The 26607-nt window shown below is 36.4% G+C and overlaps 4 protein-coding genes across 8 annotated transcripts; 1 reads left to right on the forward strand and 3 right to left on the reverse strand.

Annotated features, from left to right (window-relative positions):
• Nucleotides 1–186: 186 nt before the first annotated feature.
• Nucleotides 187–1952, forward strand: LOC108994489 (1-aminocyclopropane-1-carboxylate oxidase homolog 1-like). The gene is made up of 3 exons (XM_018969719.2): nucleotides 187–919; nucleotides 1014–1335; nucleotides 1584–1952. The coding sequence occupies exons 1-3, from the start codon at nucleotides 381–383 to the stop codon at nucleotides 1833–1835; spliced, it is 1113 nt and encodes a 370-aa protein (XP_018825264.1). The 5' UTR covers nucleotides 187–380; the 3' UTR covers nucleotides 1836–1952.
• A 96-nt stretch (nucleotides 1953–2048) lies between these two features.
• LOC108994488 (transcription factor bHLH155-like) lies at nucleotides 2049–9228 on the reverse strand. Of its 4 annotated transcripts, none has more exons than XM_018969716.2 (11): nucleotides 8220–9227; nucleotides 7443–7613; nucleotides 7117–7201; nucleotides 6907–6948; nucleotides 6099–6158; nucleotides 5004–5123; nucleotides 3745–4914; nucleotides 3541–3642; nucleotides 2943–3086; nucleotides 2552–2677; nucleotides 2049–2468 (listed from the first exon to the last, which is right to left on the reverse strand). In XM_018969716.2, exons 1-11 carry the CDS (start codon nucleotides 8378–8380, stop codon nucleotides 2379–2381), a joined length of 2271 nt encoding a protein of 756 aa, XP_018825261.1. In that variant the 5' UTR covers nucleotides 8381–9227; the 3' UTR covers nucleotides 2049–2378. The 4 variants fall into 4 exon arrangements, 3 of the variants coding, with proteins under 3 accessions (XP_018825261.1, XP_018825260.1, XP_018825262.1); XM_018969715.2 differs by having other exon boundaries at nucleotides 3745–4917; nucleotides 8220–9226; XR_001996693.2 differs by having other exon boundaries at nucleotides 2390–2468; nucleotides 2552–2657; nucleotides 3745–4917; nucleotides 8220–9228.
• A 5790-nt stretch (nucleotides 9229–15018) lies between these two features.
• Nucleotides 15019–16838, reverse strand: LOC108994458 (hyoscyamine 6-dioxygenase-like). Its single transcript, XM_018969682.2, has 4 exons — nucleotides 16619–16838; nucleotides 16250–16497; nucleotides 15806–16127; nucleotides 15019–15276 (listed from the first exon to the last, which is right to left on the reverse strand). The coding sequence occupies exons 1-4, from the start codon at nucleotides 16820–16822 to the stop codon at nucleotides 15019–15021; spliced, it is 1032 nt and encodes a 343-aa protein (XP_018825227.2). The 5' UTR covers nucleotides 16823–16838.
• Nucleotides 16839–21615: 4777 nt separating this feature from the next.
• Nucleotides 21616–25855, reverse strand: LOC108994440 (CDT1-like protein b). 2 transcript variants are annotated; one of them, XM_018969660.2, is made up of 7 exons: nucleotides 25475–25855; nucleotides 25260–25379; nucleotides 24653–24887; nucleotides 23189–24076; nucleotides 22380–22581; nucleotides 22215–22302; nucleotides 21616–22016 (listed from the first exon to the last, which is right to left on the reverse strand). In XM_018969660.2, the coding sequence occupies exons 1-7, from the start codon at nucleotides 25792–25794 to the stop codon at nucleotides 21926–21928; spliced, it is 1944 nt and encodes a 647-aa protein (XP_018825205.1). In that variant the 5' UTR covers nucleotides 25795–25855; the 3' UTR covers nucleotides 21616–21925. The 2 variants fall into 2 exon arrangements, with proteins under 2 accessions (XP_018825205.1, XP_018825208.1); XM_018969663.2 differs by lacking the exon at nucleotides 25260–25379.
• Nucleotides 25856–26607: the final 752 nt, after the last annotated feature.

Here is a 26607-nt window from a genome sequence, read left to right on the forward strand (position 1 = left end):
CTTATCTACGAAAATAAACGAGACCCAATACTTAGCTAGTTAAGAATGTGAAAGTTAAAATTACAGTAGATATGGCCAGCTTGATGTGGATGCATTTTAAGCAAACTAGCCAAAACTTGACTAAATTTTTACCATGTTTTGTTCACTACTAACGCTCTGAATGACTATATATGGTGATGGGTAAAGGCCACAAGTGGGTATCTCCTTATCTTGGCCTTTTGCTCACACGTACAATTTTAAAATCACAGGCATCTCGTCTTCGAGATCGTTCATTCAGCATTGGCATCTAGTTCCCTTTCTTTTGCTTGAATGACCACTTCCAACTCCTCAAATTTGAGGAAGAAATTCCATTTTGATAGTCCAGAACCCACTCCTCTAGCATGGAACTTACTGTTAACGCTGAAATGGGTGATCCAGGAAATGAGTTAGGGTATGACAGAGCCAAAGAAGTGAAGGAGTTCGATGAAACAAAACATGGAGTTAAAGGGCTAATTGACTCTGGTGTCGCCAAGGTGCCGAGGTTCCTCATCCATCCATCGGAGAGCCTTCCAAAGTCATCTCCAGCCACGTCCGTACACTTCCAAGTTCCAGTGATAGATCTCCGAGGCCTTGAATGTTGCTGGCAGACGGAGGTTATCGATGAAATACGTGAAGCATCAGAAACATGGGGTTTCTTTCAAATGGTTAATCATGGAGTTCCAGCTACGGTCATGAACAACATGTTAGAAGCTGTGAGACAATTCCATGAGCAACCAAAGGAGGAGAAGATGCAGTGGTACTCACGAGATTACAAGCAACGAGTGAGGTATTACTGCAACGGTGACCTCCTCGTGTCGAAAGCAGCAAATTGGAGGGATTCAATCGCGTTTGATTTCCAAGATGGTCCTCTAAACCCTGAAGAATTTCCCCTAGTATGCAGGTACTAGAACTATGATTGAAAATGAATTAAAAACACACACACATGGATACTTCATGCCTATGCAAACCTAACTAAAACTTGTGTTGTTCTTCAGGGAGGCTGTAAGCGAATATATGAAATACATCATCGAACTAAGCACGAGGCTCTCAGAATTACTATCGAAGGCTTTGGGGCTTAGCAGTGACTACATTGCTCGCATAGAATGCATGAAAACTGAATCATTGGTGTGCCACTACTACCCAGTTTGTCCTGAACCAGACTTAACCCTTGGCGCAACTAAGCATTCAGACCCCTCCTGTATAACTGTACTCTTGCAAGACAGTATTGGTGGCCTCCAAGTCCTCCATCAAAATCACTGGGTTGACGTTCCACCAGTGGAAGGAGCACTGGTAGCCAACATTGGTGACTTTATGCAGGTAGCATAGTTTCTACTCACATACTTTTTCCTCCTATTCTTCCTTCCCCCTTTTTCTGATAGGTATACAAAATTCCAATGAAAAGACCTATAAGCGGCATGCAAACACACGGTATGCGTATGAGAACTAAAGGCAGAAAAATCCAATGCAATAAGAAATAAAAGCAACTACTTTTGCTCTTGTACTCTTGTTTATGGTATCATTCAATCTTGCATCACAACTTGGCTGTATTTTCCAAACTGTTGTAGCTTATCACAAATGACAAGTTCAAAAGCGTGAAGCACAGGGTGCTGGCTGGACGTGTTGGGCCCAGGGTTTCAGTTGCATGCTTTTTCTATCCAAGTGCTACGCACAAATTGCAGCCATATGGGCCAATAAAGGAGTTTCTATCCGATATGGACCCACCCATATACAGGGAAACTCATATTACTGAATATCTTAGCTATTACAGATCAAAGGGACTGGATGGCAACTCAGCCCTTCCTCACTTTAAAGTCTAACTTGATATCAATGGAACGTAAGTTGAGGTACTTCAAATTACAAGTTGGGGACTGCTTTAAACTGATATTAAGGAAGTCGAGAAGTCTATAATATTACAGTTAGTTTATAATTTCGTCTTTACTTTCTTACAGCTTGTTTCATCATTATTTGGGGACCCTGGCTGGAAATGTTCAATGGATATAAGACTTGCAATCAATGAAAGCACCAAAGAATTGGAAATAAATAAAATAAAATACACATTTTTTCTAGAAAAAATCGAACTTCCAAACAAAGGGCAGCAAATCTTCCAAGCGGTAAATAAGAGGGACAAATACCACTTTTACACTTGCACACGGTAATTTAAAGAAACATAAATACTCTCCACCCTTTCATCCTCCTTGGACTTCTTTCCCCTTTCTTTTGTTCTTTTTTTTTGTTTTTTTTTTGGGGGGGGGTGTTCAAACAAAAGCTACAGACCAGAAAACCCTATAAAAGATTGCATATATGACTCACGATATTTTACAGAGAAGCCTACATGCAAATCTCCAAGAGCTGACAAGCCATCATTGTTGCATTTCTTTCTTGGGTTGTTGCAGTATTTGAACAAGGGGCCACAGTATATCCATTCTGTGCATGCTTCTGTTGTTCTGACCCTGAATAATTATAAACTCCAAATAGTCAAACATGTGAACAGTCAGTAATAACCAAACATCCGCATCTAGAATTCTGGACATACCTCAACCACAAAACATATCCAAGTCTTCTCCCCATGGGCTTCTGTTGCACCTTTTAAGATTGTAAGACCTAAACTTCTGATGGCCTCTGCTATCTCAAGAAAATGGCTGCAATCCTCACACAACATCTGCACATATCAGCTCTAGTGGTGATACTGGAAACACAAAGAAAGCAGTACTGACAATGAGATGGGAAAGAAAAAAGGAAAAAAGGGATAAATAAGGAGCATATTCTTTGGAGAACCAAATTGGACTGTCGTTCATAATTTATTTTGGGCTTTCTTCTTGTTTTGTTTTGTTTTTTTATTTCATTATTTCTTTCTTTTTCTAAATCCCAATTCCCGAAACACAATTGAACCTACAAAAAGTGTTACATGTATTGCCAATCCGTACCTCTACAAGCATCTGACCATTCTTGTTACGGTTCTCTACTATTATCGAACAAACTTTCAAATGACCTCCCACCTCCACTGCCCAGCTTGAACCTAGCTCAGAACCAGATGATCCTACAATGCCTGCTGTTCCCTTGCCATGCAACTGCAAATTTATTTATTACATATAAAAAAAACAGGAGAATAATATATTAAGCCACCAAAACAGATATGGCCTTTCTGATAGATTGTAGACAGTGAAGTCTGTGTTTATATCAATTTTAAGTCTAGGAATTTTATCGTTGAACAGACTCGGAAAAGGTATGAATAAAACTTTATTTTTCCGGAGATGGATATTATTGTGACCAAAGTGGCACGGAGGAGTCCACTTCAAACAATTTATTTCCTTTTCCGATTGGTGAGTCCACTCCAAACAAATTATAGGTGGTTTATCTATAAGCACTGTAACATGTATTCAAAATTCAGTTGTACCTACTATTATGGGGGTGTAAAGGAAATCCAATATTTGCATCTTAATTTATGATGGAGGCCGGTTGAGTTCTTTATTAGTCAAGTGAATGCTGGAAGATACTTGAGGCATTGAATGCTTTAGCCTTTACCTTGGAATTGGCACATTTGCTTAGCTTGTCAGCATGCTTAGTTATGCTTTGCAGAAAGATCATGTGTTTGATTGTACGTTCCAACAGTGAATCAATACTGCACTGCACAATTATCATGAAAATTTCAGAACACATTACACCAATAAGAACTGCAACTATCACTAGACCAAAACTCAGCAGACAGACAGATTACGAGAAAGTCACCTTTGATCCGTTGGGCACCAGCTCCCGCAGCTCCTTTATACGATCTTGGATCAATTGTCTGTCCCTCGGCCTAGGTCTAGAATTTTCACCAGGCCTGGTTCTCTTTTTATTGTTCTTAGCTGGTTCGGAAGATCTCTCCAGCTGCTCACTACATGTACTTGTACAATTTGATGAAAAACTTGTCGGGGATATCACACCACATACCCCCATTGAGTTTAAGCAGTGCAGTTTGTCCTCCCCTACAAGAGAGGACTGTTCAAACAGATAACCTCCAGAAGTAGTAGTATGCATGGTATGACTAGAAGGCTCTGGAGTCACTTCAGTTGTGGACAGAGAATGCACTGGCTTACAGAATAGTTTATCACTTTTAACATCACTGCTACTTTGGCAAACATTGGATACTACTGCTTCTAAGAGATGATCAGGGTAAGAGTCTGATGTCAATTGGCTACAGCTCATCCTTTCTGGCATCTCAATATCTACATCATTTTCAGTCTTCTCCGCTTCCAAATAAAAATAATGACTCTTTTTGAGAAAAGCTGGTCCAAGTGCTTCATGGAGTTCACAGCCAGCAGGAAAATTCAAAGATGTGTCCAATATGTCCATGTGACCCAACTCAGTTTGGAAGTTCAACTTTCTCAAGTCTTTTTGGAATTTCATGTCTGAAGGTTCAGATATCTGCAACAAACCATTTTCGTAAAAAGCGTTACCATCCAACTTATTTCTGTCACAAACAGCAGATTCAAGGAGGTTCTTGTCAGCTGGAGGTATGGCATCATATAAGTTGACACTATCTGCGGCAGAACTGTGTGAAAATGAACTAACATTGGGTTCTGAACCCACCATATCTTTGCAGCCACTAGTGTCCCCTCCACATGTCTTGCCACCAACTAGTTTCTGATACTCCAAATAGACAATGTTAGATTTTGACTGGAGACTGTCATCACCTTCTGATGAGGATAATTCAAGCCTCCCATGATCATTGACCACTTCAACCGGCTGTTTCTGATCAAAACCATGTAGTGGGAATGAATAAGAATTTCCTCCGCCCTTCCCAAAATATGGGAACATGGGCAACCGCAAATCTGCCCTTTCTTTGTCCACAACTTTATCAAAATTGCGTAAACAGTCAGGAATCACCTCTGAAGCCGAACTATTTGCTGGCATATCCTGCTGAGAAAAACAAAAGTTCAATATTACTAGGTGTCACACAGTGACAAATTATGTCGTCGCTTTATTTGTTTGCATGAGAAAGTTACCAGATGTAGTAAATTCTTCATACTACTTAGTATTGGACTAGGTACATGCATTACAGAGGAAACTTGAAGATCCAAAAAAACATCTCGAATATGATTCACAAGCTTCATATCTTCAGTGACCTGATTTTCTCAAAGAAGAAACAAAAAGAAAATTAAATCCAGAATCAAACCAGATGTGGGATGTGAGTCCAAAAACTTTAGCATCGGTACATGTTGCTCTGCCATTATAACAAGCAAAAAAATTACTCCCATGTTTTTCAAATAGATTAGAATTCAATTAAAATTCATTACTGAGACCAATGCATAAATTCATATAGAAGAAACAACATGAAACTAGCATTAAAGAGAATAGGTAAACTTCTGAAAAAAACCTACTGGGAGCATACTGTGAAGCATCCAAGCATGTGAATCATTAATGAGTAGATACAAACAAATGGGATAAACAGGAGCATATTAATCAACAAGGGCAGCATAAGTATCAATTCTTTAAATGAAACATAAGAAAGAATACATTGGTTCAGCGGTCTAGTGGTAACAACAAATCCCTTCCTTGGTGATCGCTGTTTCATTCAACTATCTTTGCTTCTTTTTTTAACCCAATGTAAGGATATGACTAAAATGTTGACCTCAAATCCTCAAATTCATATAACTTAATATTATAGAATGTGGACTTGGAAAAGCTTCAGAGCTTGACATTATTAAGATGCATGTAAAATCACAGCACCAAATCCCCATTATGGTGAGAACAACGTAATACAGGAAGTCCTGGTTGTTTTTACCCAATTATTTCCAGTTCTAATGTGCCAAACCAGGATCCTGAGAAGGGAAACCCGATTTTAGCTCCATCCTTTAACCATTACAATGGCTCTTCTTATTAATTTTAGCGTAAAAGCACTTAATCACCAACAATAATATATAAGAAGATGCAAGAAACGGTTGAACAGCTCCTAAATCACCATTTGATGCAGAAGTAAGTACTGTGACAGAGAATATTATTATTGACTAAGTAGCTATAATGCCAAATTCACAGCATCTGCCATTTTAAAAAGGAAAAAAATACAACAAAACAATTGCAAAAAAGAAGCTGAGTCGTACTTTATTCAAAGAGCCAAGCTGCAAAACTCCATGTGGAACAACAGCCACAACAACAATAGTCTACATGGCAAGACAAACAATTTTGTTAAAAGAATATCCCGGAGAACCCAATAGAAAACATAAGAGTAAAGGCAAACAAGAGAGTAAAGGGAAGTGTTGGATGATCTAAAAACGAGTTCTCCCACCGTGTACTCATCAATCCATTATCATTACACAACAGGACAAGTTAATTTTTTTTATCAGTAAAACAATGATTTTATTGATATAAATAAGCATAGCCCAAGTACGCGGGGAATATACAAGAGCGACACTTAAGCATGAATGTCACATCAGTACAAGTTATTACTTAATTTCTTTCTCTATTTAGCCATATGGATACATTGCAATTCGGATCATGACAGGTCTGCAACACATAACAGATAAGGACTTGAATCCTTTACTCTTAAACTTCATGTTATCAAAAACTAAGTAGACTCATCAGAGTGGCATGTGCCTCTAATGTCAGCTCACATTCAGAAATGACTGGACGTATTTGCCTAATGGTGGGACACTTGGGTGTAGCTCATGGGCAACCAAATAGCTTGCTGTCGTATCCAATTATACACACCACCAACAATTGAGTCGACTGATTTCAATAAATTAACTGGTACTTCAACTGATCGATCTCATTAGTCAATTAAATATTAATAGTGTTATAAAATAAAATGGAAAGTAATGAATCGTTTTCAGAGTATTAACAAAAACCTCACCATCTCGAGTATTCATCAGTACTCATATAGTTAAAACATAAAAACGAGAGTAGGCATACCCTGATCCCTGCTGAAAATTGAGTTTGCCACCCATCACAGTACTGTACACAAGAGGGAAGAAAAAGATCAATAATTTAAGAATCGGATTTCATATTTTTAAAACAATATGAATTTGTCATACATGCAAACCAAAAAAAGTATGTCATTTAGTTTCATTGAATTCCAAGGAAGCTATTCATTAAAAAAAAAATGCCAAGGAAGGTCATCACCTCAAATAATAAACGAGAACTCATAAGATGCTTATCAGCAAAGATCCACTGATGCTTTCCCGTAACTGCCACCTGTCCAACAATCCTGTGAAAACGAAGGATGAAGATGCAAAGTGAATATGCAAACCAGGAAGAATGACCACAAGCGTGAGCTTCTTTTATATTAATCAAAAGGTTTCTTGATTAACAAAACCATAAGAAGGTATAAGGGGATATGAAAAGAAGTAACATGCGGGCAATGTTCAAAAACATCCTTCTATCACAGTAGCATGACGAGGAATCTCAGATAGCCACCTCCAATAGTCAATAAGTGAGAAGTGTCCTACCCTTCTCCCAGAGAATATACATGATACGACATCTTTGCCACGGCTAAACCTAGGGGATCATGCGAATAATGGCCATCATGCAATTTGTCCAGTGTCTTACTGCAGCAATTATTCTCCAAAGAATCATGCTGCTCATGGTAATCATAGTATGCATCCTCCCATGTCAGCACCCTGCAAAAGAAACCATTATCATAATGAAAATCACGGAGACATGTTTTTATATAATTTCAAACCAAACAGTGTTCAGACTAAATTTTACTCCACACTACATAATTATTCAGACCTCGTAACATATTAAAACAAAACAAAACAAAACAAAATTAAAGAAAGACTCCTAGCAGTATTTTTTTTTTTTTTTTTTAACTAGTACGAAAAACCCTTAGCAGTAATTAAACCCAAAAAAAAAAAAAATTAGATGCATAGCACGCTCCTCTTTACGCTCAAATTCCAAACTAGCTCATGTCAACTTCGAAAAGAAAAGGAAAAAAGAAGGAAATGAAAAAAAACCGATTACACTCAACAAATTTAGCATACATAAATTCTTTTAACAAAAACAAAGCACAAAAGACATGGACACCACTAAAACATCACTAATCTCAAGCGCCACGAAATCCATTTATCTCTTTTTAATCCAAATTCCAAAAGTTCCGTCCGCTTCTTTTCCGACAAACTACCGGTTCTTTCTCAGCATCCAGGAAAAAAAAAAAAAAAAAAAACAGCACACACACATATGAACTCACGAAACATAGATAAGAGTGAAAGGATCCAAAAACTCACATCCTAGCGCGATGTTTGAGCTTCCAAAACACTGCATACTTCCACCCTGTCTCCAAACAGAGGCTCCTCAGCGTTTGCGAGAATTCAGTATGACCAATATCACCAACGCCACCTCCCATCTTTGTCTCTCTCTCTATATCTATTTCACCGTCCTCTAACATACACACTATCCCTCCCAAAACAACAAAAAGCTAAAGGCTTTAACTCCCTCTATACGAACCTCTCCCAGCCTGCTTCCTCCGCAACCCTGCTCGCCGCTTGATCGGCGGTCCCACCGTCGGAAAAAGCAGACGAATTGTACCCATCTCCCCCAAACTACCCAACAACCCCTAAACCCCACTTATTTTCCCAAATCGTCTAAAACCTCAAAGACACTACAAGGAATTCGGTAGCTCTGTTTCCACAGCTCGCACGTCTCTCCATTTGGAATTCAAAAATCAAAGCACGACGATTCGTTTAAATTACAGAGTGAGAAAACCGTCTTTTAGCTGATATCAGACGACATGGATGGGATTGATATGGAATATGAAGAATAGAGATATGAACCGCTTTATGTTTTTGAATAAGGTTTGAAGCTTTGAGCTTGGGGAGTAGTAAGAACTGGAGTGAGATTTCAAAGGTTCAAGCTACGTTTTGCAGCCATTATTGTTGACAGACAAAGAAAAAGCTTTGGACTCTTCCACTGGTTTGAGAGAGATAGAGAGAGAGAGAGTGGAGAAAGTAACTCAGGGAAGGTAAAAGAGAGACCTTTAATGGCTTTTCCTTTTGTGTGTGAGAGGGAGTGTCTTAGGTGCAAAAATGGATGTGTGACCTATGAGCGCACTCGGTTCATTTTAGCGCTAATCAAAAAGATTTCAGTCTATTCATATGGTGCGTGGGATGCGCAGTGCGCACTACATATTAGCCAATGCATAATGCGCACTTTAGCACTGTCACCATAAGAAGTTTAGTTTTCTAGAGTGTGAAATGTGTAGGAGAAAAAAGGGAAAATGGGAGAGGTCAGAGGAGGGAGGAGGCACTAAAGGGCACAAGGGGCTAGGAGTAGGAGGAAAGACTTGTATTTAAGGAATTTCTTGGGTATGAAAAAGCAAAAAAAAAAAAAAATCCAAGAATTGGGTGATTGAGTACACTTTCTAGGTAGTGTACAAATGGCCAACAACATGATGCCCAAGTGAGGAAAATGCCCCTTATCTTCCCCTACATTTTTCAATCCCTTTATTGAAACCCTAATGAAAACTTACCTCCCCCCCATCTCTCAATCTCCCTCAAGGTCGTTTTCAACAATCATTTTATTGCCTAAAAGTTGTGACACCCTTTTTTTTCTTTGCCACCTTCCACAATCAGACAATCTCTTCCTCATGATCTTCATATGTTTTAATTTCGATCGTTAAATACACTAAATTTAATCAAAATTATACATCCTCGACTCATTTCGGCCAACAAATGCTCATCTAACCCCCTCAAGATGATCATTCCTTCATTTTATGTTTCTTGATATCTTTACATGCATTTTGTTGTATGGGTTTGTAGATGACATGTTTATGAAGCAATGTTTCATGTATTTCACCTACTAGACATTGTCTTTTGGATCCCATGATTTTCTGTTTTAACAGTGAGATCTCGAGTGATTATTGGCATTGATTTCTAATCATTTTTCACATTTTTATTACATTTTTCAAAAAAAAAAAAAAACTTGAAAAGGAATTAATTAGGGTGTTGTGGTGAATTTACTGGTCATGAAGGACAAAACTACAAAAACAAGGTTTGACACCGAAATGATCTCATTACTAGACATCAAAAACATTCACCTACCCAGCCTTGCTTTTGTTTTAAAGATTCAGTTGTCGGATGTAACATGAGAGCAGTTACATTGTTTACTGGCAAAATATAGGCATAATCATGATATATTTTCTTTTGTGTATCGTATTTGATTGTAACAAGATCTTGATTATTTTGTTTGAGCATGGAATAAAAAAAATAATTAAAAACCTCTTGGTCTCCTTTGTTATGGAATATGGATCATCATGATCATAATGTTCTAAACAGCTAGGGCTCAAAAATTGACTGCAAGAGAGAGTCCTGCCATACAAACTTATGATCATGATCTTACAGATTTTTTAGGTTAAGGTTGTGTTTGGGTAGTGAGGTAATACTCAGGTATTCTGTGAATAATAATAAAAAAGTAATGATAAAATATTAAATAATAGTGAATAATAATAAAAAATATGTAAAAATAATAAATAATAATAAGATATTTTCGTAATACTTGAAGATACCTGAGAATATCTGAGAATACCTTAATATCCGAATTAAATGTTCTCCAACTTATAATTTAGACCTTCAATTATGCAAATGTAATTTTTTTGACTTTGCCTTCTTTTTTGTCGTTTATTGACGAAGAGATTGAATTATTAATTCTTCCCAAACAAAAAAAGAAAAGAAAATCACTAGCGGCCAGCTTACTAATTTCCATTGGATAAAGGTAGACTAGATTGATCATGCATAAGCAAAATTAGTGAAGTAAATGATAGGTTGCTTTCCCATGTACAAAGAATAGTGAGAGAAATGAGTATAGGATAATGATTAATGCAAAGAGACAAATTAAGGGCAATAAGTATCTTTCGTTTCCCTATTAATCTTTCAAATAAAATGATAATATTCAATTTCTATTTAAGCAAATCCATTACATAATTTACATGGGCTCAATATATAGGGATAAGAATAATTATTAAATAATAATATTCTTGAAATAGTAATTTTACTCATATATACTATTGATATATTAATGAATAATTTTAATGACATGAATTTCATAACAAAATAAAAAATATTATGTCATCTATACATATATATATATATATATATAATGTAAGAACCTAATAATTAATTAATATTTTCCGAATTATTAATGTAATGTTGGAAAATGTTAAAAAAAAAAAAAAAGAAAGAAAGAAAGAAAGAAGGGTTGGTGCGACACTTTTATAAGCTTTTTCAAATTGCAATTGGATTCCAAAGGGCCACCTCTTATCATTTCCATCAATTCCTACTTTTTCTTTGATTTCTTTGATCTCATCTCTTAATATTAGTGATCAGTTGGGAACCGAAACCATCCCAAGTAGATTTTGTAGCATAGCTTTTTAGTAACATGGGATGTAGAGGGGTGTCTCCTCAGTCTTCATGGTCATGAGTAATTCTCTGATCTCTCTCTCTCTCTCTCTCTCTCTCTCAAAGTCAATATCGACGGGCGTGAAAATGGAAGACCCATTTGAAGAACTCCATGAATGTTACCTAATGACGTACAAGTGACAGTAGAGGCCATTACCTTAGTAAATTATTCATATATGCTTAGCTATTCATTTGGGGTTATTCACTTTTTAGATGATCTTCGATCTTCAACTCTTTTAACTCACCAACTCAATGACAAATCTAGTGATAGGGAATCCAATGGTCATGACTAGATGACTTCCCTTTTTTCTTTCTCAAGGTGAAAAAATCTTAAAGACTTTACAAACGCAACATGTCTTTTATCTCGGTTAAACTTTAGATCTATGTGATCTTTATGATCACACGGATGAATGAAATATGATTCTAGAAATTGTTTGTACTTAAAAGTTCGAGTTTTATATTTGGAAGGAGTAGACCTGATCAAGACCAAGACACTTTACCACTTGATCTTGTATTCCAAAAATATGATTCATTGTTAGGTTGATTAATATTGATCCTTCAAAAGTCATGTTGTAATCAACAGATTGAGAGCACTAGTTAGCACCAATAAATCTTTATCACAATAACTTTCAGCATTCAAAAATGCATTTTTAAATGAAAGTGGAACTCTAATTTCGCCAGATTTTCTATTAGCATATTGAAATTTTCCATGATTCTAGAAGTAGTACTGCCATTATCATCATCAGTAATATTACAATTAAAGGAGATGACTTCAACTACGTATATAATATATATATATATATATATATATATATACATATGCTACTTTAATTTGGAGTATATATAACCATAAAGAACGAAAAAATAACAATGCGTTCAGAGGAAAGTGACGGTTTTTTAAAAATTACCGCGCGTGGTCCTCATGCGCTGACCACATAGGCGCTTGGTCCTCACGTGCCACCCCTTCAGCAACTCTTCTCACCACACAGATCACCGGACTCGCTACCACTAGATATTTTAAATCTGAATTTTGTGGCTAAAAAGAGATAAACGTGTTGCCTTCTCGAGTCGTCACAGATTCTTAAGTCTATCGGAGTTAGTCTAAACTGTAATCCGTCGTTTTTCACATATATCTTACTGTTTTCTTTTTTTATTTCCTTATTATTAATTAAAATAAAATAAAAAATAGTTATTCTTTTGGACTTTTGTCTGTAGAGGTTGAGTCATGTCCGTCTATGAAGGGCGAAATTGAGTCTCTATTTAGGCAGAGAGTGTTGTTTCTTGAACGTTTGTCTGTAGAAAGTATCAGCAATAGTGAAGACCAGACTAGTCACAAAAGAAAATAGTATACTGGTAGAGCTCTAAATGTATTGTTTTGGTTTATAATGTCATGTTTGATATGAGAACATCTCATAATGTATTTGGTTATGGATATAAATTTCTTGATAAATGAATAATGACGATTTTTCTTTAAAAAAAAAAAAAGAGAAAAAAGAAAGAAAGAAAAAGTAATTAATGCTAAAAGATTTACTCATGTGATTAGCCAAGGCACAAAACCCATTGAAATTTACTAATTGTTGGACCAAAAAGGTTGAGGCATATCTTCATAATTAAGCATATAAAATCTTGTTAAATAGCAATTATAAATTGGTCTATTCTTTGACTATTAATTAATCATGCATTTTATTATAATAATAATATTATTAAAATGGTCGATATATATCGGTCCAAACCCCAACGACAGATTATCCTCAAAAGTAACTTTGGAAGATTACAAAGAAATAACAGCATCAATTTCAAGTAAGATTAGTGCAAAAAAGGCATTGATAGTGTAATCCTAAATGATACAGTTGATGAGGAAAAAAGGTGAAGAATGATGCGTTTGAGAAATAAATTTGTACTGATCATCGATGATCAGAAAGCGATCCCTACCCACCATGGAAGGTACAAATTAAAGTGCTTTCCAGCCACATGTAAAAATTTTGTAAGATTTTGGGTGCTTAATCTAATCTGAGCACTTGGACGGATAAGGTCATGGGTTTAGTGCCATTTCTCATTGATCAATAGACTACTCAAAGTTGATGAACAACAATTTTTAATGTACCTACTTCATTATTTTTTTTTCCCATTTTCTATATATATATATATTATATATATATATATATATTATTGATGGAATAAACATCTTACAAATGATTTTAGAGATATCATCAGAAATTCTGATAAGCATGATAACAATAGTATAGTTATTTTTTATATGATTACTATTGGCCAGACAGGTACTCGGTCTGCCAGTGTCAAAGTGTATATATATATATACACATTAGGGAACGGCCCAGGTGCGTTAGTCCTGGGGTGCACTTGACATAATGACTTAAAAAAAATAAAAAAATCAGTAATTTATTTGTTTGGAAAAATAAAATATAAGGTTAAAGAAATACAAAAAATTAAGATTAAAAAAAAATTAAACTTCAGTAAAGTATCTAACCGCATGGCTATTAAAGATCTTTTAGTAAAACATGATCCTTCATTAAATTTTACAATGGAGCTACATGTCAAATGATCAAGGGTCTTAAGGACCTTTTGGTAAAACATGATCATTCATTAAATTCTACATGGGAGCTACATGTTAAATGGTCAAGGATTTTAAGAGCTTTTTGGTAAAATAGGACTTAACGGATTTAACAGAAAAATAAGAAAAGTTACTATTTACAATTAGATAGTCACTTATTATAATAGAATATATATATATATATATAAATATATAAAAGGTGGCTTCTAAATTTGAAGAAGAAAAATGATCTATTTTCAGAGAGTACGATATTATTTGCCTCAGCAAAAAGTCCTTCCTCAGCTCACGTACAATTTGTTGGCAATTTGCATGTAACACTCCCGAAATTATGGGTTTGATTTGAAAGAAAATGAATCAAAATGGGAAAGAAAAGTAAGAAAGAAATGACATGCAATGAGGGTGATTAACCTCCAAGAAAAGAAGAAGGAAAGAGTTCTGAATTCTCATTAATCAGCTTAATTTGAATAATGATATTTTTACAACCAACTAATATTAAAAAAAATATTATTTAATTTTCAAAATTTACATAATTTTCCTTCATTTTCAGATCGAACTTGCAAGATTCATGTACAGTCCTGGATCCACTGTCCAGCCCATAAAACAACTAGCAGCCCATTAACATCCCCATAATTTCCATTGCTTTGAAGTTTTGAACCCAGCAAGAGAGAATAACATAGTCATCGTCTGGTTATACATATGAGGGGAAATAAATTAAAAATTAAAAATTAAATAAAATTTTATTAAAATAAAATTTTTTAATAAAATTTTTATTTTAAAATTTAAAAAAAAAATAAATTTTTTATTATATTTTATATAAAAGTTTAAAAATACTGTAATAATTATGAGATGAGATGAGATGATTTGTATAACCAAATGAGGATTCACAGCAAAACAACAGTACATACATCCTCAATACAGAACATATATTCCTGATCCATTGTTTGAGAAACAAACATATTGTAAGATCGATCATACATGATAGCATGCAATTATATATTCCCCAATCAAACATATATATATTTGTTTAGTACTACATATATATGTGAATAATTGGCAATGTCCTTAATATTGAATCTTGTATCGCTCAAGAGGTGGAACGCTCTCATTTGTGTCTGCCACATAAGAGCTGAGATAATCCTTGTACGCAAAACCTCTATAGAGTGGAGGAGTAGTACTACTGCATTCACTAAGAAGCGATTTTTCAGGTCCAATATGGCAATTCTCAGAGGGATAAATGAAAGTGGCAATTGATGTCCGTGCAACGTTTTTTTGTGTCACAGCCCTATGTTCAGCACCGAGTAGCTTCCCATTGCTGATAATCTACATATATATATATGATTAATCATATAAACAACGTACACATTAATCTTGATTTAAAGAACTACGTACGTACTAATTAATCTCGTCTAGTGAGTGATATATAAAAAGTGATACAAAACTTGATGATCACTTGGGTTCTAAAATTGAAGCAGTTGGGTGTGGAATACAGTGTCCTAGCTAGTGTAAAAGGACACATGCAAGAAACACGTGATCCATGTCTGCAGTAAAATCACACGATGCAATTTATGGAAAGATAAATATTTTAGCTACAAATGAATTATACAAAAGAAAAATTACAAACTAGCATGGTTTGATATAGTATGTCAGATTGTATAGTAGATCTAACAGATCACGTAAAAACTAGCATGTCAATCTGTAGGTTTATTTTTATGTAATCTTTTTTTTTTTTCTGTAGCAGTTCTCTTATGAAAATGAACTAGACACGAATTGCATGCAAAGTTTTACAATTATCTGAAACATCAAGTACTTCATACAATGTTAATGATGAAGAATAGGCCGGATAGTGTACCTGTAACGTGAGGCCTACATTAACCACGAAGGCATTAGGGTTAGGCTCAACACCAAGCCATTCTCCATCCTTCAAGATTTGGAGACCAGACACTTTCTCTTGCAGAAGAAGGGTTAAGAGATTGGGATCGCTATGTTTAGGTAATCCCAAGGTTAGACTTGGGTCCGGGCATGGAGGGTAATGGTTTATATACATTAACTGATTTTGGGTGAGTTCATGATCCTCAAAATATCCAGCTTCGAAACCTAATCCTTCACAGATCAAATCCAAAAGCCACAAACTCAACTTCATCACCTCTGCTGAATAACTTCCAACCACCTTCCTGCAATTAATGCAACAGAAGAAATGGAAGTAAAAAAAAAATTACAAATTAAAACATGCATGATATCAATACAAAATACGGAATAGATATTTAAACAAGTTTTTCAAGTCCAGTACACGTACCGATACCGAGCTGGCTTCTCAGGCCAAAATTGAACATGTTCCTCAAGAGGATGACAAGGATGCCGCAAAGTTTCTCTCCAGTAATGGACCTTCTCTCTATCATAATCTATGCTCGCATATAGCCTGCAGCTTTGCTTGGGGTCCTCAGAACATATGCTTTCCTTGTCCTTTGCAGGCAGCTCAAACAACTCATTCACCACCTCCAATACATCATGCATCAGTTTCTTTGAAACCCCATGATTAATCAACTGTTTTGTTTGTCATGTTCAAACAAAATCATGTATTGGATTAGAGGCCGTCTATATAAGAAGAAATAAAGCATGCATCGTTCTAAGGAAGGATATTTGGGATTCATGCATGTATCGAAACCTGAAAGAATCCGAAGTCTTGGCACGCCTGCATAATCTGTTTCACCAGTTGTGCTCGATCTGAACCAAGTTCTCCTGCAATATCAATTACTGGAATGGTCTCAAATAGAGGAACTTTAGCATTTCCAGGTCTACTTTCCGGTGGAATTACATAAGACTCCGGCACGAGTTGCAAATTAGATCTGCTTGATATAAGCTTCTCCATTTGCAAATTAGCTAGATCTGTGATTTAGGGATATGCCAAAAGGGTTTTTGCCTTCTAGCTTAATGCTTTAGTCCTAATGATAATCTTCATTATTTTTATGGAGAGGAAACAGATCGAAGGGCATTCCAATCATTGCATTAGTATATTCTTCCGTCGACTTTGCTGGCCAGCAGTTAAATTTGTACTGTTGCAAAAATGAATGAACGAAAATGTCAACTCTATGAAGTTGAAATCTTAATATTTAATCCTTCCCTCAATTTGTAGTTGTTTAGGTACCTATGAAAAAAACAAAAATAATGGTTCTTTTTAATTTTCTTCACCGAAGGGTTATACATAGTTTATAAGAAACTTTCTCGGATGAGTTTTAGCGCAGTTCAATGGTGGATTGGTATTGAGTGACTGAGTGTGTTCTGTAAAATCCCAATTGAGGGAAATACTGTAGAATACCAAACTCACGCCGTAGCTAGGGGAGGAGCACAAAGTTCCAACAAAAGAGTATGCAAAAGGTAGTATGACTCTTAATGCCGAAAATCGCACAATAGATTGGAATGGGAGAAAGGGTTATTTCCAGCCCATTGAGGTTGTCTAGGTCTCGATGATACGGTCCGAAACCCACGATGGCGGTCCGAAGCAGTGTTACAGCACCCATATGTACATCCATATATAACAATAAATGGAAAAATAGTACTGGAAATGTAAATAGAAATGAAAACACACAAATTTATGTTATTCGGCATAGGGCATATGTCCACGGATTGTTTGGAGGGCAAATCTATTATAATAAGAGTATTTTACAATCTCTCATAATCACTCATAGCTTTATCTTTGTACAATAGAGGCCGAATATGATCACTTTAGCCTGAAAAGAATAGTCTTTATGGAGCTCTCGTCGTAAGGTTGAAGATGATCCTTCTATTCTCATAATAGTTGCTCAGAAGTCTAAAAGTCCCCCACACGCTGGTCTCATATCCCCTTTTATTGTGGCCTTGTCAATGGTAGGTGGGGAAATAAGGTTTATGTCTCCTCTTGCGTGTCTGACTTGCTTTCCTCTTATTCCAATTATTTTTCTCTCTTTTTCTCTAACATCATGCCCTTCCTTTTTGTCTTGTGACATTCCTTTATTTTCTTCACTTACCTCCTGATGATTGCCCTTTAATGGATTAGGCTTGGTATATCTAGACTACTTTTACCTCTTCAAGAACTATGGACGAGCTCGGCATGAGCATGCGACAACTATGCACTCTAGCAGTGTTGCGTGGAGGTCACATGCTATCAAAAAATATATATGACCAAATTGAACCCTAGAAACCTATTTGAATAACATTGTGGGTGTTGTTGGTGGTTAAACTGTGCAAATCTAAACTTTTAAGTCCCTAAAAAAATACACAAAAAAAAATAACAACAAAACAAAGCATAAAAAATGATGGATGGGTGAACAATGAGATGGGGGAGAACGACATGGTGTGAAAGGGGAATTTTATAGACTACACTCTCATTTCATCTTGACGAAGTGATATTATCCATCAACATGTAGATTTTTTCCTTTAAAAAAATAAAAAATGATCTAAGAGTGGTGAGAGTGATATATTTTACATAGTAAAATGAGAGTTAAATGAAAGTGTAATTTATATAATTTCTCAGTGTGAAAAGGATCAAGAAGAGGTGGAGGAGCGTGGGACTCACACATGCCTTACAAAGAGGTGCACGATCACCACACTAAAATTATAAATACTCTATTCTTTCTTTATCCAGAGATTCTTTACTCATAAATGCACTCTAATCAAAGTTTTAAAAATCATTCTGTTCCGGCTAGAATGGCTGAAATTTGCCGTTTCGAAACTGTGTAGCTGTATATTTCATACAGACTTCAATTCTAGTAGTTTCGGCTCATTTCGATCCATTTCGGCCAGTATGACTATTTCGGTCTGAAATTGAACATACGATGAGTTTTTTGTAATTATGTTGAATCTCATGGCATATTCGTAATTTACCTACTTTTTCTTATTTTCCCTATTTCTTTTCTGTTTCTCCCCTTCCCCTTACGAATTCATCTCAGTTTCTCAATCTCAGCAAGTGAAAAACCCTTCATCAATCTTCACAGTCCACACTCTGACGACGCCACCTCCACAATATCGCAGCTCCATCCTATTGTTAGTTACACCGTTGTGAATCATGAGTATTGGCCTGTAGCGACAACGCCATCCCGTTGTGAATTGTGGATTCGTGAGTCCCGGCCTCTACAATGTTGCAGCTCCTGTTGCTCCGTCGTCTACGTGACGACGCCATTCTATCGAAACAGTACTGGTACGTGGGTAAGGCGATTTTTTTTCTATCCCGAAACGGTATACTAAAATGTACCGGTACTGAAATATTTTATTCCAGTACCTCAACTGAAACGATCACCGAAACAGAATTCAAAACTTTAACTCTAATACATAATATATTTCACTACAAATTGAGTCTCTTTATCGTGACCGATAGAGCTAAGAATTTGTTTTTAGGACAAAGCTGTAAATGACATTAGCTATTATTTTATTCTCTTTTTTTATCGTCAGTTCATTTGGGAAAAACATTCTCACCAATAAGGATAAAGATCTGCACAAGTTTTTATTTGAATTCTCACCAATAGTCTTTATCTCTCTCCCACTTAATTTCCTACTCCACATGATCATGATTGCAAGATCCACTTCATATATTTGTCATTCGGTGAAAAGAAACATTCTGAAAACTTCGTAAGTTCAGGTTCCAAAAACTTCATTATAAATGACATATAATATGATCCATTCTAAAAAAGCAATACAGAGAAGAAAATAGTCTACCAAGCCAATTCCCAACAGAATCCAAAACCGCGCGCCCTCCAAAGTTTTGGACACGATTGCCTTACATGACCTGCAATTTTTTGTTTTGTTTTTTTTACTGCCAACCTTGTGCATGAACAAAGTAGAATTAACACCAACCTTGAGGCCACCTATGCCGAGGATCCCAATCAGGAAACCTTACCTTTTTCTTAGGATTCAATCGGGACACAACCTTTTCCTTCCGAGGAAACATAAATAGCTTTGACAAAAGATCTCTCAGGTTGCGGTTTGGTTGCATGGAGGAGGTGAGACCACCTGCTTTAGGAGTCTGTGTCGTTTGAGACAAGCAGTGGAAATCATTAGCCTGAGCAGGGAAGATCTCATCCCGGGCACGAATTGTGTTGAGCCTTAGGTACCTTAGTTCAAGTGACTCCTTGGGAATGTTTCTTGCTAACAAGGGAGAAGCACCACCCCACTTATTACTTCCCAAAGATGGGTGTTGGGGTGTTCTAAATTCCACCACTTCTCTTTTTTGCTGCCTCATTCCTGTCCTCAGCCTTCCAATCTTTCTGTGCTCTATGTATTACTATTAATAGCTTTGGTATCTTTTTTATTGAATGAAGGATTACATCTGGGAGAAAATTCCCAAGTCACATTGGGTTCATCTTCAAAGCTGCAAGAGTCCAGTTACATTAGTGTAGTGACGTGTCCTTAGAGTGTCTGGTTCTGCAAAATGACCACACTAACCTGATACAAACTGGCTAGTTTTGTTTTTCTTTTCCTTTTTTGTTTTTTTGTCAATCAGTAAGCCTTAGCAAATACAAACAAGACCATGTGAATAGGGGTCATGGGATTTCGTAAATGAAGTCTGGATCGAGGAGTCGATTTGGGATGGAATGTATGAGAATGTTTTCGTTTACATTGTTGGAAGTGGCCCATTTAGATGAAGCTTTGATTTAATTCATGGTACTTCAGAGTTCAGTCACAACAAGTAGTGACTGCACAACATGAAATCGGGTTACATGGAGGGGCAGAAGGGGAACCTGGAAAATATATGTATAGCGACTAGTAGCAGACAAAAAGAGGACGATTGCTTCAAGAACAGGGATAATGTAAATGTCCATTTCTGTAGATATGTTCAGATGCATTGCCAGCCAAATGGAAGCAACAAAGCTTACTGATTCGGACATCTGATGGGGGGCGGTGGCATTGGTGCGCCTCCATGCCACCGCCCTCAGTATCTGTATTGGGCTCAAATTAAAGGATAATGTAAGTGTTAAGATGAGCATACTGAATTAATAACCTAATTTGTATGGTTTCATTCAAAATTGGGGCTGTGTATGTAATAGGAAAACAATCATTAGCAAAATATGACATAGCATGATTGAAGATGACAAAATTTAAAATAAAGAACTATATTTCTAAAAACGATAACATAAATAGGACACATATCAGGGAAAACTCAATTCATTCAAGTATGTAACTTTATATCCGAACATTACAAGGAGCATATAAGGTGGAATTGCTTTGTCAGTGATGTAATGGGGGTTGCTCCACCCAAATGTGCAGTTTTCTGTGCATGCTGCTGCCCTTTTGATTCGCATAACACCAATGATTGTAAGAATTTGAGGTGATATTCTTGTCCTGTACAATGTAAGGGGTATAAGCAACATTCTGCTAACTGAACAAGTACTATTCAGAGAAGTAAGAATGAAGAATCCGAACATTCGGTCATATCGTAATAAAGGAGCGTCTATAGTGGGCACCCCTTGCTCTTCAAGTGCCCAGCCGTTCCGGTTGGCTGGCCTCCTAAAGGCCAGCCGAAAGTTATACTTAAAAGAGCTATTTATATGACCCCCTACCCCATTTGGGTTGAGGTATTCTTGGCACTGCAAGAAATGAAAATCTCTCTCAAAATGTATCTCTCTAGTCCCAACAATTAGGCATAGAAAATGTGAATGTTTGCTCTTTGTAACAACCACATCCAATCTATAATTTGAGTAAACGCTTCCGCTGTACTCCGATATGATATTTCTAACATGTTTATAAGCCTTGAACAGGTTTTATGAATTAATCATCTTGGCTCACACTGGTCTTAATAAGAAAATCACAAAGATGAGGAGATAACCCCTCAAGACTTGATGAACTAAAGAATATACTTGACAAAAGCCTTCATCTTAGCCAGTGGCCTCCTAAAATCTGCTACTCTGTGAGCATCAGTGAACATGGAATAATTAAGACTAAATCATTCATTTACAAATAGCCGCTCGTAAGGAAAATTTCAGACCGTCACCCAACATGTTTCCTACAGTAATTCCCTAGAAACTGTGGTGTCCTCTTGCTTTGCTTCTTCTAGCCGCGCCCTTACTGATTCAGGACTGGATTTCTTATTTATACTGCAAAACAAGATAAATGACATCAATCGATTTGAAAATGTCTCATCTCTGTAAGTATAAATTGTGATTTCAATCAAAAAATAGTTCTCATAAGAGTGATTTTATTAAGTAATAAGTGTCTTAATTGGATACTCATTTCTTCTCACTCACAATAGCGATGGGTTGCACAAAAGTACATTATATTTTAGCTAGGCTTACCAGAAGAGCAAATCCCCATATGCCAACTTTTCTGAAATCCATTCAGGAACTAGTTCTAGCAAGAGACTCAGCTGCTCTTCAACTTCTCCTGCAAACAAAAGTCAAGAGGATCAACAAAAGCTTCCACATAAAGGATAATTAAATCCGGATAGTAGTGAGGCTTACTTCTGTCAACAATATTGCAATGGCTTGCAATTATCTTGTGTATAAGCTCCTGTTTCGTAATAACAGACTGCTTAATGGATAGAAATAAGAAGTGAATCATGTTAAAGACCTTAGGGAGGCTAGCAATAATTTTTTGCCTCCTTTTTGCTAGGGAAATTGCTGGGTTTTTTTCTTCTATAGCCTTCATCTCTTTCTCTCTAATCTGCAAAAGAATAAGACATGGCTACATCTCAATACAAATCATGAGATCAAATAATTGCAAACATTGCATCCCAATCAAGGAACAGCGGGTTCATTGCTGACAAGATTTTAAGATATGAAGAAACATTGTGCAGGAGTCAATTTCCTCAAAGGATGCCCGGTGCCAGGCCTCATTTTTTCATATTTTGTTTGCTTCCTTTCTTTTTTAATAATGTTTGCCTGCTATTACCATGAAATGATGTACGCAAAAGGATATTTATTGGTAGGTTGCTTATAAACTCCATTCAATCAATCAAAATGGTCCTTGAAGATTTTTCAAATCTGTAGGGTTCAACAGTTAGCAAAAGTTCTTTCTACCGCCCAGGGACATCTCAGATGGTCAATAACTAATTAGCTGAGTGTCTGCAATTTAAGGGACGGTTGCCAGTCTGATACTTGGGAGTTCCTTTCCTATCAGGGAAAAATTTTACTTCACTAAATATAAGTAGGTTAATAGCACTTAAGTAATACTAAAAAAAAAAAAACCCTTGATCACATAAAATTTTAGATAAAAGTTCTAAGCATGTTTTGTAAGGGTGAAAATGAAACGAATTTAGGATGGGGCTTACCGATTGCAGGAGATTCTCAGGAAGAACATAACAAATATCAGTATCAGCTGAAACAACTCCATAGTCATCTATTTCGATTTCAGCATTTTCATTTTTTTCGGGAGTGTCAAATTTCAATGACCTGGAACGGGGTGGACGCCTAAGTAACTTGGTTGGTGTGCTAGTACAATCATCCCCTGGGCTCATACAGCATCTCTTTGGTGGATGCAACGTGGGTGTCACATTCATCGGCCTATCTGGAGTGTAGGTAAGTTTTGCAGGAGTTGCATTTACGTCAGAAATTTCTGTGGGACAACTATTTTTATTATTGATGGCCTCTGGAACTTTGCTTGGGGTTGCAGGTGGGCAGGAAGGAGGGAAACAAGCAGGAGAAGCACAAAATGCTTCGCTTTTTCCATTGCTGGCTGGTTCATTGGACAATTTTGATTGTGGAGCAGCAGCAGCAGCTTCCTCATTGGAAGAACTTCTGTTAAGAGGGGGTGACTCTGGAACTGGATCAACTGAAGGTTGGAGGGAAGTCTTTAAAAAGTTCTGAGAAGCGGTTTCTGTTTCATTGCATGTGAATTTCTGCGAAAAGCTCTTACGGAAAGATTGAGGGAGATGTGATGCTACTACCGGTTGCTGTTTTGTAATTGCTTCAATCGAGGTGCCAACAGGTAATGCCAAGTTGAGAGCTTCTGTAACGTTTGAATTCAGATCTGGCTCTGTTCCTTCTGAATTTTCATCATCCCGAATGCTGGTTTCTGGTACTGCAGACTGCTGAAACTGCTCAGCAATAGATATCCTAACAGGAAATGTTGAGGTACGTATTTTTCTCATGTTTGAATGGATGTCTGGCTTTGTACGATTAAATGGTTCTGGCAATGTTTCCTCCGGAATTTCATCAACCTGGAAGCAGAGAAAAGTCTTCTAGATTATATGGTATTTAACAAGAGCAGTGTAATCTAAAACACTATTTAAACATACTAGACATACTTCACATAGAAGGTATGCCAGACTATTTCATCCCAGATACATATAGATACATTAGCTGGGTCATTATTAAAGGTTAAAACACAACAATTGAGATTCCTAACAAGTGACGTCATCTTGCTTTGAGTCCCATTCTCATTAGTTAGCCATGGTAGCAGGTAGAACCTTTAACTCAATTTCACAAAAAAGGCCTTCTAACTCATTTATAGATAGAAAACTAGAGCTAAAAATCAGACTGCAATAATTTTTTCCTTTTGAAAAAGGTAATATATGCCTACAGTTTTGGTTATATTACTCAAATAAACTACACCCCTCGCTCCATATCAGCATTTTGTTTGCAATTGGTTAGGAGGATATGACAGAGTAACTTAAACAATGTTATGTTTGCATGTACTAAAAGAAGCAAATGATTTTTTTTTTATGGTACAAGATGTGATTAAAAATACATTATAGCTTGCAATCATGCAAAAATCCAATATAGATCATGTATACCTCAGGATTGGATTGTGAAAAATCCGCAAGCCGTTCTCTGAACACCTTCCTCAAATAAATATTCCTGCTTTCAGATGTCAACTTCCCATCGTCTTCAATTGCCTCAATATTGATAGAAACATGAAGATCTGGCTTCATACAACTCGTCCACTCATCGAACACAAGTACCCTCTTTATTTCAATTGCATTGCGTAAAATATACTTCATCTGAGCCAAGTGACCATATGAAAACCTCCTAATACATTTAAAAAGAGCTTCATTAACATCGAAAAGCAAAGAGAAATTAATGTAAGGCTCCGTCTGGCTGCTATTGGAATCCTAAGCTTGGCTTAAATCTCGGAGGAAAAAATGTTCAATTACTTGAGAAATTAGGTTCCTTTATATTTTTACACTTCTCATCTTTTGCCCCTTCTTTCCCGGATCCAAAAAGAGTTTGCATAAATAAAATTACTAGAAAATACCAATCAAAGCCGATACACAAAAGTCTAGTTATTTACTAAACGTATTTTCCATTTTTCTCATAAACCAAACAAAGGAAAGACCGGACAAAAATCTCGGAAACCTAGGCAAGAAATATTATCAAGAACATAAAAAGCATATAAAATACCTATCGGTTAAACACTCGATCTTTGGACAAATATTCGTAAAAGTTGGTGCCGAGCCCTTCAACCGCAACAAGCGAATCGAACTATCCAAGCTATCGAGAAACTCGGCAAGAATCTCATACCTACCCATTAAACCCCAAACAAAAGAAAAAAGGATAATTAGACAAATTAAACTACTCAACACTCGATCAAATCAATTAGTATTCAAATCTCTTACTTTTCCGGTAGCTTGATGGGTCCACCGACAGATTTCTTTGATTCACGGATTGGACTTTCGGCAAGCCAGGATTTTATCTGCCTTCTGGCGGACTTTTGAGGGGCCATCGATTGGTCGGGACGATCCGACTCTCGGAGGCTAACGGCGACCTTTCGGACTTCATTTATCGAGAGCGTAACGCCGCGGTTGCGCGACCGGCGGGGGAGCTGCGTGGATTTCTCTGGAGTTTTGGAGCTCAATTGGTTAGGGTTTGGGGACTTTTCCTGGAGGAGGGGCTTCTTGGAGTCGAAGGGAGTTGACATGCTCTCTGAAGGGTTCATTTGGCATCTCAGAGGGAGAGGGTGATGGATTTTGGAGTCGGGATTTGCAGGATACGACGCAATGATCAGTATATTAGGGTTTTTTGGCGGGAAATATGTGCCCTGCTAACCCAGTTCTTGACACGTGGCTTCCCGCCAAAAAGATCCGTTGGTTCGCGCAATTCTCTACGGCTTTGTTTGGGAAGTAGGATGGGGTATACTATTACTAGTTTTGGTACTTGTGCGAGGTCAGGTTACCATCAACAACAATGCTAGAGTGACCGAATGTTGGGGGTCTTATAATTTTTTTTTTTTTTTTAACTTAATGATTAAGGAATTGTTTTTAAGTAATGTTGTAAATTTTTTAAAAAAAGTTAACAATATAAAAAAAATGAATGAAACAAAAAACAAAAAATAAAAATAAAAAACACTTTTTATTCTTATGGGGGCGGATCTCGTGCTACATAGTGTGCTTAGGATTAAAATAATAAAATGTTATTAATATTTTTTTTAATAAAATTAGTAATTAGTGCCTCGATTTATGCATTTTAAAAAATGGTCATTGAATTTTAGGAAAAAAGGTTTTTTCATTTAAGAAAACTAATTAAATTGCGACTTATGAAATTGTATTTACAACAAAATCAAATTACAAAACAAAAAATTAAATAAAAAAAATAGAGAAGAGACGAAGCACGTGTATAAGTTATTTACAAACTTTGAACCTCCTCTCTGTTTAAAAAAAAAAAAAAACAAGATTCATTTGACTTAAAAATTTCAGATTATGGTACTCATATTGCGTCTTGAAAAAAATTGTAAGGTTTTTAACTATTTAAA

Source organism: Juglans regia, chromosome 10 (genome assembly GCF_001411555.2).
Source record: "Juglans regia cultivar Chandler chromosome 10, Walnut 2.0, whole genome shotgun sequence".
Classification (NCBI taxonomy): Eukaryota; Viridiplantae; Streptophyta; class Magnoliopsida; order Fagales; family Juglandaceae; genus Juglans; species Juglans regia.